This window comes from Haliaeetus albicilla, chromosome 19 (assembly GCF_947461875.1).
Source record: "Haliaeetus albicilla chromosome 19, bHalAlb1.1, whole genome shotgun sequence".
Classification (NCBI taxonomy): domain Eukaryota; kingdom Metazoa; phylum Chordata; class Aves; order Accipitriformes; family Accipitridae; genus Haliaeetus; species Haliaeetus albicilla.
In genome coordinates, this window is record NC_091501.1 from 22,093,135 (window position 1) to 22,107,167 (window position 14,033).

The 14,033-nt window shown below is 41.3% G+C and overlaps 1 protein-coding gene across 4 annotated transcripts in view; it reads right to left on the minus strand.

The window, feature by feature from the left end:
- Positions 1-9,049: 9,049 nt before the first annotated feature.
- DYRK4 (dual specificity tyrosine phosphorylation regulated kinase 4) overlaps positions 9,050-14,033 on the minus strand; it is a 47,078-nt gene continuing 42,094 nt past the window's right edge. For all 4 annotated transcript variants that reach the window (XM_069806772.1, XM_069806771.1, XM_069806773.1 and 1 more), the window contains 3 exons: positions 13,726-13,855; positions 9,990-10,144; positions 9,050-9,538 (listed from right to left, as the gene is read on the minus strand). In XM_069806772.1, coding sequence (XP_069662873.1) covers positions 9,306-9,538; positions 9,990-10,144; positions 13,726-13,855 — 518 coding nt within the window. In that variant the 3' untranslated portion in view covers positions 9,050-9,305. The remainder of the gene's footprint in view (positions 9,539-9,989; positions 10,145-13,725; positions 13,856-14,033) is intronic.

Genomic DNA, 14,033 nt, shown 5'->3' on the forward strand with positions numbered 1-14,033 from the left:
TGGTTTCTTTTGTGACTTATGTAATACAGTGCCAACAAGTTAAATTTTTCTCTGCTCCAGAGAGGCTCTCGACACTGTTTTGGGGGAACTAGGCAGGGCTGAGGGATAGGGTAATGCAAAGTGAGTATTGCAAGGCTAGGACAGCACAGGGATATGAAAACTGAGGGACTTCAGCTCCTATGTGGGGAGAACCAAAGACAGAGATAATGGTGACGTGGGGAGGGAAAAAGGTAAGGGAATCTGCACGGCTGCATTAGTGTGCTTTGCAGAGCTGCTGGTGTGAGAAAATTTCACCGTTGCTGGTTCTCCTTTTTTTTTTAAGCAGAAAATCCCTTTCTCACATGGCCGGGAGCGTGAGATTAGGAGATGCAATTGAGACACTGCTGGAAGACATGACTATTCCAGGATTACAAGGAGGGATGGTTTAGCTGTGTGACAAAGATCAGAATTGCATGGTTTCTTTGATGGAGCAGGATGTGGTGGTTGCATGCCACTGCTGAGGGGCGTGGGAGAGATACCCAGGGACAGGAGGATACCACAGATTGGCAGTGAGCAACGTGCCAAAGAAGATTATAAAATTATAGACGACCTGAGTAGAGGAAAGAAGATAAAAACTGCTTCCTTAAAAAACTAAGTGCTCGTACAGGAGCCAAGTGTGAGAAGAAAGAGGAGAGTCAGAACCACAGGTTGTAATGGCACCTCTGAGGACCTGCCTCAGGCAGCAGACAGAGACACAGAGAGAGAAGAGGAAAGCGGTGATGTTTCACTGAGTTTTCTCTCTGGGGATTACAATGATGTACAACAAACTCAGGAGATGAAGAATGATAAATGCTATGCCCAGCACTCTTTTGAAATGACCCTGAAGGCTCCTCTGCAGAAATCCTTCGCTGGCAGCACACACGTCCCTGACACCCAGCCAACTCCAACCCCGTGTCTCCCCAGCTCAACAGCTCCCTGTTGCAGTGCAGGGTAGGAAGCATAGGATTCCTGTTATAACCAGTTGAAGTAATGTCAGTATTTCATTTCACAAAATTTGACCTTCTGTTGAGGTTATTTAACACCTTTACTTGTTCTTTTAGGCCAATTTTTAACAAAATAGTCAATTTTACAACAAAAAAAAGTCACAGAGTCTTGTTTTGGAGATGTGGAAAGCCATGCAACCTTCACCTCAAAGACTGCAAGCTGTCAGAATTGGATATCCAGTCAAAGGGATTTATTTAGGTTGCCTTCATGATCAGTGGCAGAGGGAGCCTAGACTAACTTAGATCAAACATATATTTTTTAAATGACTTAAGTGACATGGAATGAATCCAAAATGCAGCATTTCTTAAACCCTTTAAATTTCTTCTCATTTTTTTAGTATAAAGCTAATCACTGATTTCAATACATTTAGTTCTAATCCCCCCAAACTCAAATGTAGTGTGAAAAACCTCAAAATCTTGCTGAAGATTAGCTATGACACTTTTAGGGAAGGATTTAATAGGAGAGTAACATGCCTAGATATATAGAGGTCTAAACATACACAGGTGCCTCCATATTTGTAAGCTCTCAGTGGGGCCCTGAATTAGGAGACCTAATCCAGTTGCCCACACATAGATGTCTAGTGCCCTTTGAGATGCCCACTTGTATTTCACGTGGCCTCACCTGCTGCTCCAGGAGGGCACAGGTTTCCTGCCATACCTGTCTCATCTCTCTCAGCTCTGTGTGGATATCTTCAGTCACCAGGCCATCTAAAATAGCTAATTATGCACATATTAAGACAAGAGATTCATGCCTGCAGTGACAATAAAAAGCCTGGACAACAGATTGGTATCTCCTCAAAATGAAGGATTCATGAGGGAGAAAGGTAGCATTTTAAAACCAGCTACTTCTGCCAGTGTTCATGTGTAAGGATAGTCAACGAAGCCTACCTCTAATAATGTTGACTCTTCTCCTGTGATGGGTGATAGGAACAAAACTAAATATTGCTCTTTAAAATGGTTTAACTTACCATTTTCTAACTTTATCCTTCATTTTATCAAGGTGTTAAGAACTACTGCTCTGCAGCTATGCTCAGACTAAGATGAAAATCTACTTTTTCTACTTTTTTGGGGGGGCGGGAAATATGAAAATTATGAACAAATGTTATATTTTGGTTTAGAGCAAAATGGTGGGAAGATCACTGCCAGTTAGACAGTAAAGGGAACAACAGTAAAAGCAGTAGAGTTGGTTACTTATTTTTCAAATGAAGTATTTTTCTCCAAAAATGTGGACTTACTGAAACCACAGGTTTTTACATAGACATACCACACTGCCAACAGTTTGTCAGGGAAGGCTTTCAGTTCCAAGTGGAATTAGGGACTGAAAAAAAGAGAAAAAGAAAAAAACTGCCCAAATGAGCTAATAAGAAAGGACGTTTGGTAGGTTGGTATCCAGCTTCTGCCATGTGTTGTGGTATTTGGAGGAAGGCTTGAAGCTGAATCCTGTATCTCAAGTCAATACACAGTCAACAGAATATCCACTATTTTGGCATCAGTTCATTACCCCTCTTTAAAAAGTCTTAGCTATATTACCCAAGGAAACATAAAAGGAGGATGTTAATGAAAGGCAAGTGAAAGGACAGTGGCAAAGGGAATGCCCTGGGTGAAAACGAATGGGTTGTAAGCATCAGCAAGAAGCAGGGCATGTCAGTGGGGGAATCAAGGTTTTCAAGACTAGAATAAGCGCAGGTAGCTCAACTCTGTGTCTCATGCCCAGAACAAGGTTTGCTTGATAGAACTTTTTGCAGTGCTTGCAATAATTATAACATTTCCTGTTCCCTGAACAAGGCATATGGGTACCCTGCAAGTGTGTAGCTTAGCATGTGTATTAGCTTATCTGCTGAAAAGGGAAGTAGCAAGGCTGCATTAGAGAACTAATTATGTTTCCCGGTTCTCAGCAGTTCAGATTTCAAGTATGCCAGATACTTCTTGTCCCTGCCCATCTTCATCCTTCTCAATGACTGTGTCCTCTAGAAAGCCTGAAGACAGTGCACGACTACTTTCATTTGGGAAATGTATTATGATGCATTATATTGCTCTATGAACTGCTGCAGTTTAGCTAGCTATGCTTTGCAATGTGGTGCACAGTACCGTATCATACTGAGATGGGTGCTACCTTCTTATACGACATTGTATATGTTATTAAATTATGCTCGCTATTTGGAGTAAAATTAACCAGCAGGTTTAAAAATGGCTGGAGACTGATACCCAGACAGATACTCTAATGGAGTGATAACTTGAACCTTTGGTAACTAGGCTAAAAGTATCCCTGCATTCAGCACTATGCATTGCTGCACTTCTTTGACAGCCCTCCTTTTCCACGTTTAGATCCACCCCAGATCCTCTAAGTTTCAAAAAGCTGTAGACTTAGTGAAAGATGGTGCCACGCTGACTTACCTTTTGCCACACATCTGCAGGACTGCTTCTACCAAATCACACGGGGAGCCTGTAGCAAGAAGTGGAGGAGATATAGGCTGCTTATTGAGTAAAGCATGCAATCCCGAAGGAAAAGTGCTGGCATAGGGGAGGGTTTTTCATGAGCTGCCTTGTTTAAAGACTTCACCTTTGCTTAACATAATTTCTCAGCTCTTTCACCGCTATTGACTTGTTTTTCCATTGCAGTGTTGCACAAACACTCCTGTTCCTGCAGTTGTCCAACTCCAGCTGTGAGAAGCCCTCCCCTTCTTCACATGCTGAAAATCCTGGATGCCCTGAACAAAACTCTGAGGATAGAGAGGTGATCGTTCTCTTTATCTTAAGTGATTTGCAAAGTGGGCTAGGAGGGAAAGAAGCAGTACAACAGCATGTGAGGGATATTTAGGGAAGGGGGACTTGTAGGACTGTAGTTCTTTTGTCCCCTTTCCCTTCCAAGACTTCAGAGGGGTGACAAAAGCAAGGTTGAAGGCAGGGGCATCATAGGTTATGGATAAAGGCCTTTTGGAACAGGTATAAACAACACAGTGCCTACATAGTCATTTTGCTGACAGACTTGTCATTTGAAAGCTAAATGCACTTGAAAAGGTAGAGGGTTAAAGACAACCAGTTCCCAGGCTGACAAATTGGCTTTTGCTATCTCACAGAACACATAGGAGGGCACATGCACACCTACAGCCACAAAAATTTATGTCTGCTGATAAACCCTTGCACTGTAGACCAGGAGTAATCAGCAGGGTCTCTACTTGTGCAGGTCACCTGGACAGGCAGCAAAACCAGAGATTCCTTTCTAGTGGGAGGATCATGAGAAGAAGCAAAGAGTTTGTCTGAGCAGTGCGTTGTCTGGAAATAGGCATGGAATGGTGAGAATGAGAAGTGTCCCCTGCTGCGTGACTCCGGCCATGCCCCAGGAAGCAGGAGCCCAGCTACCACCCATACGAACACACAGGATCCCACTAAAGAAACTCTCAATTATTACTGCTTGTTTCTTCCTAGCAGAAGCAACAATTCAGTCAATGGCCAATCTTTTGGATGTGAAGAACTAGCAGTTTTAATGTGCTTAAATGATAAAGAACGACTGTAACACTTTTTTATTGTGCAACCTAGTTCCCTGTGTATAATCTGCATTATGTCCATCCCATACAGTGCAGCACCATGCGGATACTGGTGCTGATACAAAGAAACTCCAATCAAGTAAAAGACAAGACTGGGTGTTTTGTTGGAAATAATTCTTAGTGCTTTGTCTATTCGATGCTCCTGTTAAACAAGTGATTGGTTCTCACAGCGTGCAAGTAGTATCCTTGGAGCACAAGGTCACAGATCTGACAACTGGGAAAAATTTAATTCTAAGAGCTTAAATCTTCCTAGGTTTTCCCTATTGCAAATTACTGTAATTCTTCAGTTTGTTTGGCCTACCAATGACTTTACTATGACAATTCTGCTTTAGAATAAAATACGTGGAAATAATGTGACCACTCTCAGTTTCTCTGTCAAGTCTCTCTGCAGACCGAAAAATTCAAATGGCTTTTATCCACCCAGTCCAACAAACATTAAAGGTTTGATAAATAGATAAAAGCCAGCATTACAAATAATTTTTACTGCTAGTTGGCACCTTGCCCCAGGGTAGAAGATCCCCGCTTATTCACACAGATGTTACAAGAGTCACAGCATGTTATGTGTACATCATGCATCGTGAAACCAAAACAACGCAAAACAAGGGCAAGGGGGAGCAAGGTGCAAAATCTCTGCTTTAGATTTCTTGTACTTTTTTCCGAGAGCTTCTTAGCTGCATTTATTCAGTGAAGTAATTGCTAAACTCATTCTTTTTTTCAGCGTAGTACAGACATACTGCTGCACTCTCACAGCTCGAGTCTACCCTTATATAAAATGGGGGGGGGGGGGTTTGTGTGTGTGTGATTTGGGTTGGGGTATAACCCTGAAGCACTCTGTTCCCAGGCAGAGATACAACGTTCTGGGTATAAACAGGCACCTCGCCACTGTCACACACTGTTCTATGAGATGTATTTGGTGGATGTATTACTCTTCGGGGGAGGAGGGGGGGTTAAAGAAGAGCCATTAGCAATGCATTCGAAATTGAATACAGGCAACCTGTAGTGACACTAGATGGCACTGAAACATTAGCAAAGGATCCAAACCCAGCCTTCAGGCAACACCTCATGACCAGCTGCACTTCTGCATTACAGGACTTGGGATTGTGGTGTTTCAAGGTGGTTGCAGATGATATCTTTATTGATCCTGAATAAAAGAACTAACTTACGGACCCAGCACGAGGAAGACTTGGAGACTTAGAGTTAGGATCCCCATGGTCTGGTCTGGGGTCTGGCAATGACTGTGCGTCTGACTTACACCAATTATACTTAGGCAGCCTCCTAGGAGGGGTGGTGAAATGCAATTATTGCAAAATGCCTTCAATTCTAGAAAGGCAGCAGGGCTAGGAGCATGTATAATCATTATTTTTTTACAGATAACATTTTCTTAATGAGGTTTCAAAGACAAAGGCGGTATAACAGCTTGTTTACTGAGCCTTTGTGTTTGCACAGCTTCGATTTCCTAAAGATTTGTGTCCGACTTCCTTTAAATATCCCCTGTTGCAACAGTGCTGGTTCCTGGAACTTCTCTTCAACACAATGACAGGATTTCCCAGCACTTCTCCCTACCATGATGCCCCTTCTAGCCTTACACCCCAAATCAGTTATCTCCGCTGCAAAATGCCCAGCTCTTTGTATGTCCCATATTCCCTAATGGCTTTTATTTGGCCCAGCTCCGGGTCAAGGAGCAGCATATCCTTACAGCGATGCAGAAACAGGCGTGTGCTCCCTGCACGGTCAGCACGCTCATGCTGCTCAGTGGGCCAGTAGAACTGACCAAAATCACATTCTCCTGCTTTTCCCTCACTGGCAACACCAAGAGGGTCTCACTCGAACTGTAGCATGCAGAAGCAAATACTTTTGAGAACCTTGTTCCTCTGCCTACCTCAGCTAATATCTGTTAATAAGTTGAAGAGCTAACAAACAGGGGAAGAGGACACCAGCTGGAAGACTGGCAGACCAATGTGCAGAGACAGACAAGGAAGCGGCCACCTCGTTGTCTTGTCAAATGTGGTTAAAAAATGACGCTACATCATACAGAAACAAAACATGATGCATGGTTTGGGCTTTTCAAATAAGTAAATTGATCACTCAGCCTTTCTTTTCTCTATGAGTTTGTGCCGTTACCAGTCTGCGGGTGGCTCAAGCAGAGCGGGAGTCAGAGGATTCTTCTCAACATTTTGAAGGTTGTCCTCCTGCAGCACAGAGACGAGGAAGCTACCTGTATGTGATGGATATACTTGTTTCTGCAGAGGAATGTGAAAGCAGTGATAATATCTGAGGGCTAGATCTTTCTGCCAAGGCATTTCTATTTATTTCTGTCATCTCTGGAAAAAAAAAACCCAACAATTACCTAAAATAGCCCTTATTAGGAAAGATTTTGAAGATGGGAATCACCGCGGAGGCTGAAGGAATTAAAAAGGAACAGCAGGTCAGCAAGGAAGGGAAGACAGGAAACACATTGCAGCCAGCTAGCTCCGGTGAAATGCCATCCGTCTGCCTTCTGTGAATAGAAGGATGATCGAACTGAATTGCAGTCTCAGGTGACTTTGTCACTTTTCCCTCAATACTCAGTGCCTTGAAAAACCCATCAGCATATGATGCTGCTTGCTACAAAAAGCGATTGAGATGTATTAATTGTGAAGAAAATGTGGCTTCAGCACACAAGCCCATACATCAAATGAGGTTTACAGCTTCATTAGGACTAAGCAATACCATCAAGAGCAACTTGGTATAATTGACCCTAAACTTTGCCTCTGAGGTAGAGCAGACAAATACACAAATGCACAATTGTGAGAAGATAATCACTTTAACTTGGAGCAGCCTAAGCAGTCAAGTGAATGTACCACAACAGAGATGGAGACTGAGCAGCAACTGAATCAAAACAGTAAAAATTATAGTTCCAAGGGTATAAGGATCTGACCTTTTATGTTATGTGGTAGCAGGATAAGTACTCTTGCTGTTCTTAGTCCACATTGAACCTTGCACGTAGACATAACCCCTTTGCTTCTTATCTTTTGTGTTACTTGCAAACAAACAGCCAAAGTATTTTCCAAATATCTGCAAAAACCTACCTGAATATTCCCTAAAACTGACAATGAGCCTGACTCCTTCATTGAACTCCCACCAGGGGTGGGACTCCTTCTCTGTGAAATGCGGTAAGGGCTCTGCTCACATTCTGCAAGATGCTCACCCACCCTGGGTATTCTGTGCAATCACTGAAACGCAACGAATAACAGCACTCGCTTTTCCCAGTACATCATCCTGGTGATGGATGGGAACATTTTATAGTCTCCAGGGGGGTTCAGCTGCAAAGGAGTCTCTCTGAAGGCAGAGATACAGACAATTCTGGTACTGCAAACTGGCCTGCTTGTCAGTAATGTCTGCATCACAGCAGGATTATAGTTGTCTGCCAAAATAACCTTATAATTCACTGCTCAATTACACTCAATAATGGGCTATTGCCCTTCTTGGGTCACTCGTCTTCCAGGTGTTTCTTCGAGAGTGCCAGGATTTGCCTGAAGCCAAGGGAACGGTCAGGCTGCTTTGTGCAGTCATTTTCCCTGAGGTGACTGTTAGCATTAACTTTCTATTCAGCAGGGGAGCACACCCGCGATAGGCCTTTTGTGGAGCAGTCACCTCTGTACCCTGTCAGATGGGTTGTTTAGTCACTTTTACATTAGAACCCGTGTGAGGACCATTTTCATATCCTTCGGGTTTTCCTTTTGCACAAAGAGCCTGCGGGAGCTTGCTGTTATGGTGACTCTTAACACCTACGAACACGTATTTCTCTTGGGACCACTGCAATATCACTGCTACAGTAGCAGCTGCATTTTGTAGGACAATTCCCTCATTATTTCCTTTTAAATTGCAGTACTATCTATAAGCCAAATTGCAGTACTATCTATAAGCCACAGTAAAGTGTAAGAGTCATAATGAGGTGGCTGCTCTACAAAAGCAATGAAAAGACAGTCTATTGTCCAAAGAGCTAAATGTTTAAATTAAACATATAAATCATAGGGGTCATAAAAATCTGGGTTTTTCAGACTATTAAGTTAAACTTCCTGTGGAAGACAATTTTCCTGAATCGAAACAGCTTGCTTTAATCCGTCCTTCTTGTTGATATGAATACTGAGTGGAGTCCCTGCAGAAGTGGGCCCAGAATACCACTCTTTTCTGTTGCTGCTAAAGAGCTAAAGAACATAATTTACATTTCTAAATCTGCTAAGAAGGTGTGACAATGGTTTCCATCTAGTGCTTCACTATAAAGAAGAGGGAGATAGAGAAGGAGGAAAGTGAAGATGCTGGGTTTGATTTCTCTTATTTTTTTATACAGAAATAAATCCAGTAATCCTATCCATGAATTATTCCTGATTTGTGCTGATATAAGTGAAAGGATTCAGATTCGTCAGTCAGTGCATTTGTTCTTTTAGATCCAGGAAAATCTAAAATTCAAAAGTCTATTATAACATCAAGAATAAGTCACTCTCCACCTCTACAGTCTCCATTTTATTGCTGCTGGTTGTGAAGGATCTCTGATCACAAGGATGTAGATGAGGCAAAGGAATGGTTTACATATTCTGTTTTGGTTGCCTGGACTATTTCAGGGTAAAATGAAAATTAAATATACTTACAATGTGCACAGCCCAAGTACAGACAGATAGAGCTTATATTCCTGAGTACAAATAATACCTACAAAATATACCAGGTATGTAACTAAATCAGTCATCGCTTGTGCTCTGTATTACTTAATTGGTGGGAAAAAAAGAGAATTTTTTGGAAGACCTGTTTCACCACTGTGTTCTGCTTGATCATTTATAGGCTTTTCCATTTGGGTTTCCAAATGTTTCTCTGGAATAACGTGTTTCCTTGTGTTCTGCACATCATTTTCTGTTGTGCCTGTGGAGGGCACAGTGGGAGTCAGTCTTTCAGCCAGTTCGCTTTTCACTTTGTCAGCCGTATCTTTCCAGATATTTTCTGCAATGATAAATAAATAAAATGATAGGATAAGACTGCAGACTCTTAGCAGCAGATAAACACATGATCACCACAAATTCACAAAATATCAGTTGAAAATTTTGTCTGGGATCTCACAACCACCATTGATGCATTCTTTTGCTCTGAAAGGGAAGTGCACTATGGTGTGGTGTCAGATACCATCACTATTTTGCTGTCAGTAGGGAAAAGATATTTCTATGTGAATCTTTAGTACTGCCAGTCTTCTTGCTGGCAGCTGCTATAGAACACAAGTAATGCATTTCTAGAGAAGTGAGAAATAATGGCTCTATCCAGCACATTCCAGTGACCATCCGTTATCTGCACACTGTGTACTATCACCTCACCTTACTTCAGACAGATGATATTAAATACAAAGAAACACCAAACACTGATATAACTGCACTTAGTTCTCCAGGTAGCACATGCTTACGAATATTCTCTTTTTTCTTTTCTGGTGTAGGTAAAAAGCCATCACTCAGCTTCCTTGAAGTCTGTGTTTTCTGTTTTGCTCTGTATATTTTTGGTTCCTGGATCCATGCATGCTTCATTGCTTCATCGGGAGTCATGCGCAGCGCAGGTTCCCACCTTAAATCCATGGTAGACAAATAGTTATTCGACTGTTTCTAGCTGAAAATTAGTTTAAGTCAAAAGATTCAGTATTGTCTTCTGAAAGTCAGTTCATGAGGATATTTTTTGAAACAAAAGAATTTTAATTGAAAGCAAGGAAAAAATCTTACGTGATCTTCTCCTTCCTTCAAAACTTTTTATTTACTTCAGCACTGTGTGCTTTGCTGATCAAACCCTCTGCAGCATCAAACCATTTTTAATATGCAGTTCACGGTGTTATTTGAATATTTGTTTCAAGGTTTTCACATTCTGACAATGCAAGCTCCAAGAAAAGAAACATAAATGGGACATAGGGTAATTCATTAAAAGATATGTCTTCCCTAATTTAACCGCACCTGAAACTACTGTAGAGACTTTGTGTAACAAAACTCAAGTGAGATCTTATTATGGAAATGAAAGGTGATTTTTTTTTTTTTCAAAATCTCTACATTGACTTTATCCTCTCACAGGTTTCATTCACTCAGTTCTCCCACCCACATACTCACAAGTACCAAGTGTTCTGACCAAGACCACTTGTGTGTCATGCAAAAGACAAGGGTTGTCAGCTACTGAGTCGTCATCACATCTCTGGAGTTCGTCTTGACTGGTGATGACATACTAGTCTTTGGACAGATCTTTTACATCCTTTCGGAGTCACCTGCTGTTTGGGCACGGTCCTTCAGATCAGAACCTTGCTGACTTCAGTCTCCATAAACGTTAGGCAAGGTAGCTATTCAAGGTCTGGTTTAACTTGTGTTTTGGAATATATGTTTGTTTTCCTTTCAGGCTAACAGGAAACTGCAGGGCATATGTGATATTCTGCAACCTTGTTGCCATGCAATTGAGATTTTTCAGTGCTGGTCACCTGTGCTGTGGTCTCCCCAGTGTGCAGCTTTCCTGGCTGTGACACAGACAACACACTCCCCAGTTTTACAGGTGGAAGCAGTGCCCTTTGTTACCAATACGTACCAGTCTTTCCACCCCTGTTCAGCTTTTTCTTCCACTGCTCAAACACACGTACATTTCCATTCGTACTGCATTCATACCAAACCTAGTATTTCTGTTACTAATTTCTATATCAGTTGCAGACTATTTCGTTCTGATTTGTCTAATCTCAGTGCTGTCCAGAGCTGTACAGGAATAATGTAGGAAAACAAGCAGATTCTTGTCATCACAAAAGCAGAGTGAATTATTTTTTTGTCTGATGTTTTCATCCACAAACTAGGTCTCTACAAGTTGAACAAAACTATTTGTGACATCATGGCAAACTTATCAGGCGGCTTTGGACAGACACAGATTGGCAAATGAAAAAGACAAAATTCTTTTTGTATCAAAATGAGTTTTCATTTCAAACCTTACTTCATTCCTTTGAAAATTTAACAATCCCAACATAAAACATTTTTTCCTGTGTGACCTGAAATGACTTGTTTACAATTTTTTTGCTTCACTGAAATTATTTTCTAAATGTTCTGATTCAGCCAGCGAACCAAAATGGATCAATGGTTCATACAGATTTAGCAAGCAGAGAATCTTAAAAGCAACCTTCTTGTGAAACAGAGGGATGATTTTTTTTTTTTTTCATGTAACTACAAGTTAGCATGGATTTCTTTAGGAAAGTACTACTGAACTGTTAGAAAGAAACTTACAGTCAGCTCTAAATAAGATACAAAATATTAGCCTTGCATAAGATAGGTAACACTGGAAAAGGTATGGAACCAGCTTCTGCTGCCATAACGTGGTACACATTGGGATCCAAGCTCACCCCGACAGCATTACTGCACCTATTGAAGAGTATTAAAGTACTTAAAGCAACCAGACAAAAGTTTGTTCCTGCATGCTCAGTCTTTTAGTTTGATGGATGAATAAAACCTCTTTAGTAGCCATCTCCCAAGCAAAAAGACCTATCAGTAAAATGACACCTCACATCAGCAGGGTCCATGGAGTCCCACCCTGTAAAATCCTTAGTGACCTGACCGCCTTGGAAAAGACACATGATCATGTTTGAGCCATGAAATAGTTTGCTTCTCCCACAGTACTTCATTTATTAAAAAGTGCCATTTACTTTGTGATCACAGATAATACGCTGGTGACACTAAATCACGTCTCTCTTCCCCCACACAAACACACAGACACTTTGCCACTGACACTCTCACCGTGAGTGTGGTTTGCTATTGGACCAGGTTGTCCCAAGAGGCTGTGGATCTTCCTCTTTGGAGGTACTCAGCACCCGACCAGACAAGGTCCTGAGCAACCTGCTCCAAGTTTGCTCTGCTTTGAGTGGGAGGGTGGGCTAGATGACTTCCAGAGGTCCCTTCCAACCTAAATTATTCTGTGATACTACGTAAAAAGTTCCTGGCATAGAGGAACTGTGGGATTTCTACCTTGTGTGAAGAAAGTTAACAATTACATGTTATTTGCATTTAGCAGTTTACAAAAATGTGCAAACCATCAATTTCCTTTAAGAAAACAGCTGTGGGCCACTTGTCATGATAGCAAAATCCTTGACTGGAGTAAAGTCAACAATTTATCCTAGAAATGACAGGATCTGAGACTTATTAGACCCTTCTGGCCTTCTGAGGTCCGGTGATTTATAAAAATCTATTCCAATCAAGAAAAATACTGTCTATCAAATAATTCTTGAAATGTGCAATGTGACTGCTGTCAATGAAAAATAAGTATAACGATGATAAAGAGAAAAAGGGCTTAAATCAGCATGTAATCTACAAGGTAACACTCTGGTAACTGCGCTAAGTAATTCTCCATGCTAACCACCACAGTCAAGGAGAAGCAAGGAAACAATACCATTGATTCTGGGGTGGAGACATGGCTGAATGTACTTTGCCTTTTTATCCTCTGCTAAGGGGGAGGCGTATGGTCTATTGGAACTAAAAAGAGTCTAATCTCATCCAAGGGAATGTGCATGCAAAGAGCAAATCTTTGTAAGCAGATATTCAAAGAAGCAGAACTGTTTTCATACATATACCACAGTGTATTGCCTGATTGCCGTTTCCAAGGCCTAGCACAGAAAATACGCTCAAGACATTCAAGCCAGCTAAGTCAGCTCCAAATACAACTCCTGCTGGAGGAAATTGGAAGACTTTCTTCCCACCAGAGTGGGAGTTAGATTTAAGTACAAAACCAAACTTCTATCTCCAGATATGCACTGCCTTGGGACACTGCATTGCCATTACCTATGTTATGTGAATGAACCTTTATCTGATAAAACAGAAAGGATTTCATACAAAGGCCTCAATGGGTAAAAAACATTTAGAGTTTAGTCTCCAGCGTCAGAAGAAGATCTGGGTTTAGGTATGATGATGTCAGCTTTCTTTTGTACCTTGGACTAATCCCATATAGTCTTTCTGTGCATTGATTTCTACCTGTAATAAGCTATGAATAATAGCAATAGTTATCCAAATGCTATCATGTGGAAAAAACAAACAAACAAACAAACAAACTAAAAAAAACCCAACAACAGATACAAAGATTTTAAAGGCACAAGAGAATGAAAGCAAAGCCAAAACTAGCTTGCTGCATATAAGTCAAAACTATGAACTCACATTAGACATCCTTTCAGAAAGTCCAAGAAACCAGCATCATGGGTTTTCAGCACTGTGCTTAGGTCCTTGGAGTCTGGGCATCTCTTTTTTCCCTTGCTGTTAGTTATGGATTTAGGAAAACCTTTGGAATCTTAAAAAAAGGAAAGATATGCTCAAAAAATTATGTTAAAAATCCTCACCAAATATTTAAGAGAATTGCAAAACCAGTACCCATATCCATCCCACTAACTCCGGTTTTGCCCTGTTGGACTGATAGTCTGCCAGCGTTGTGGCAAACAATATTGGTTACATCCTGGCGACTGCATCCT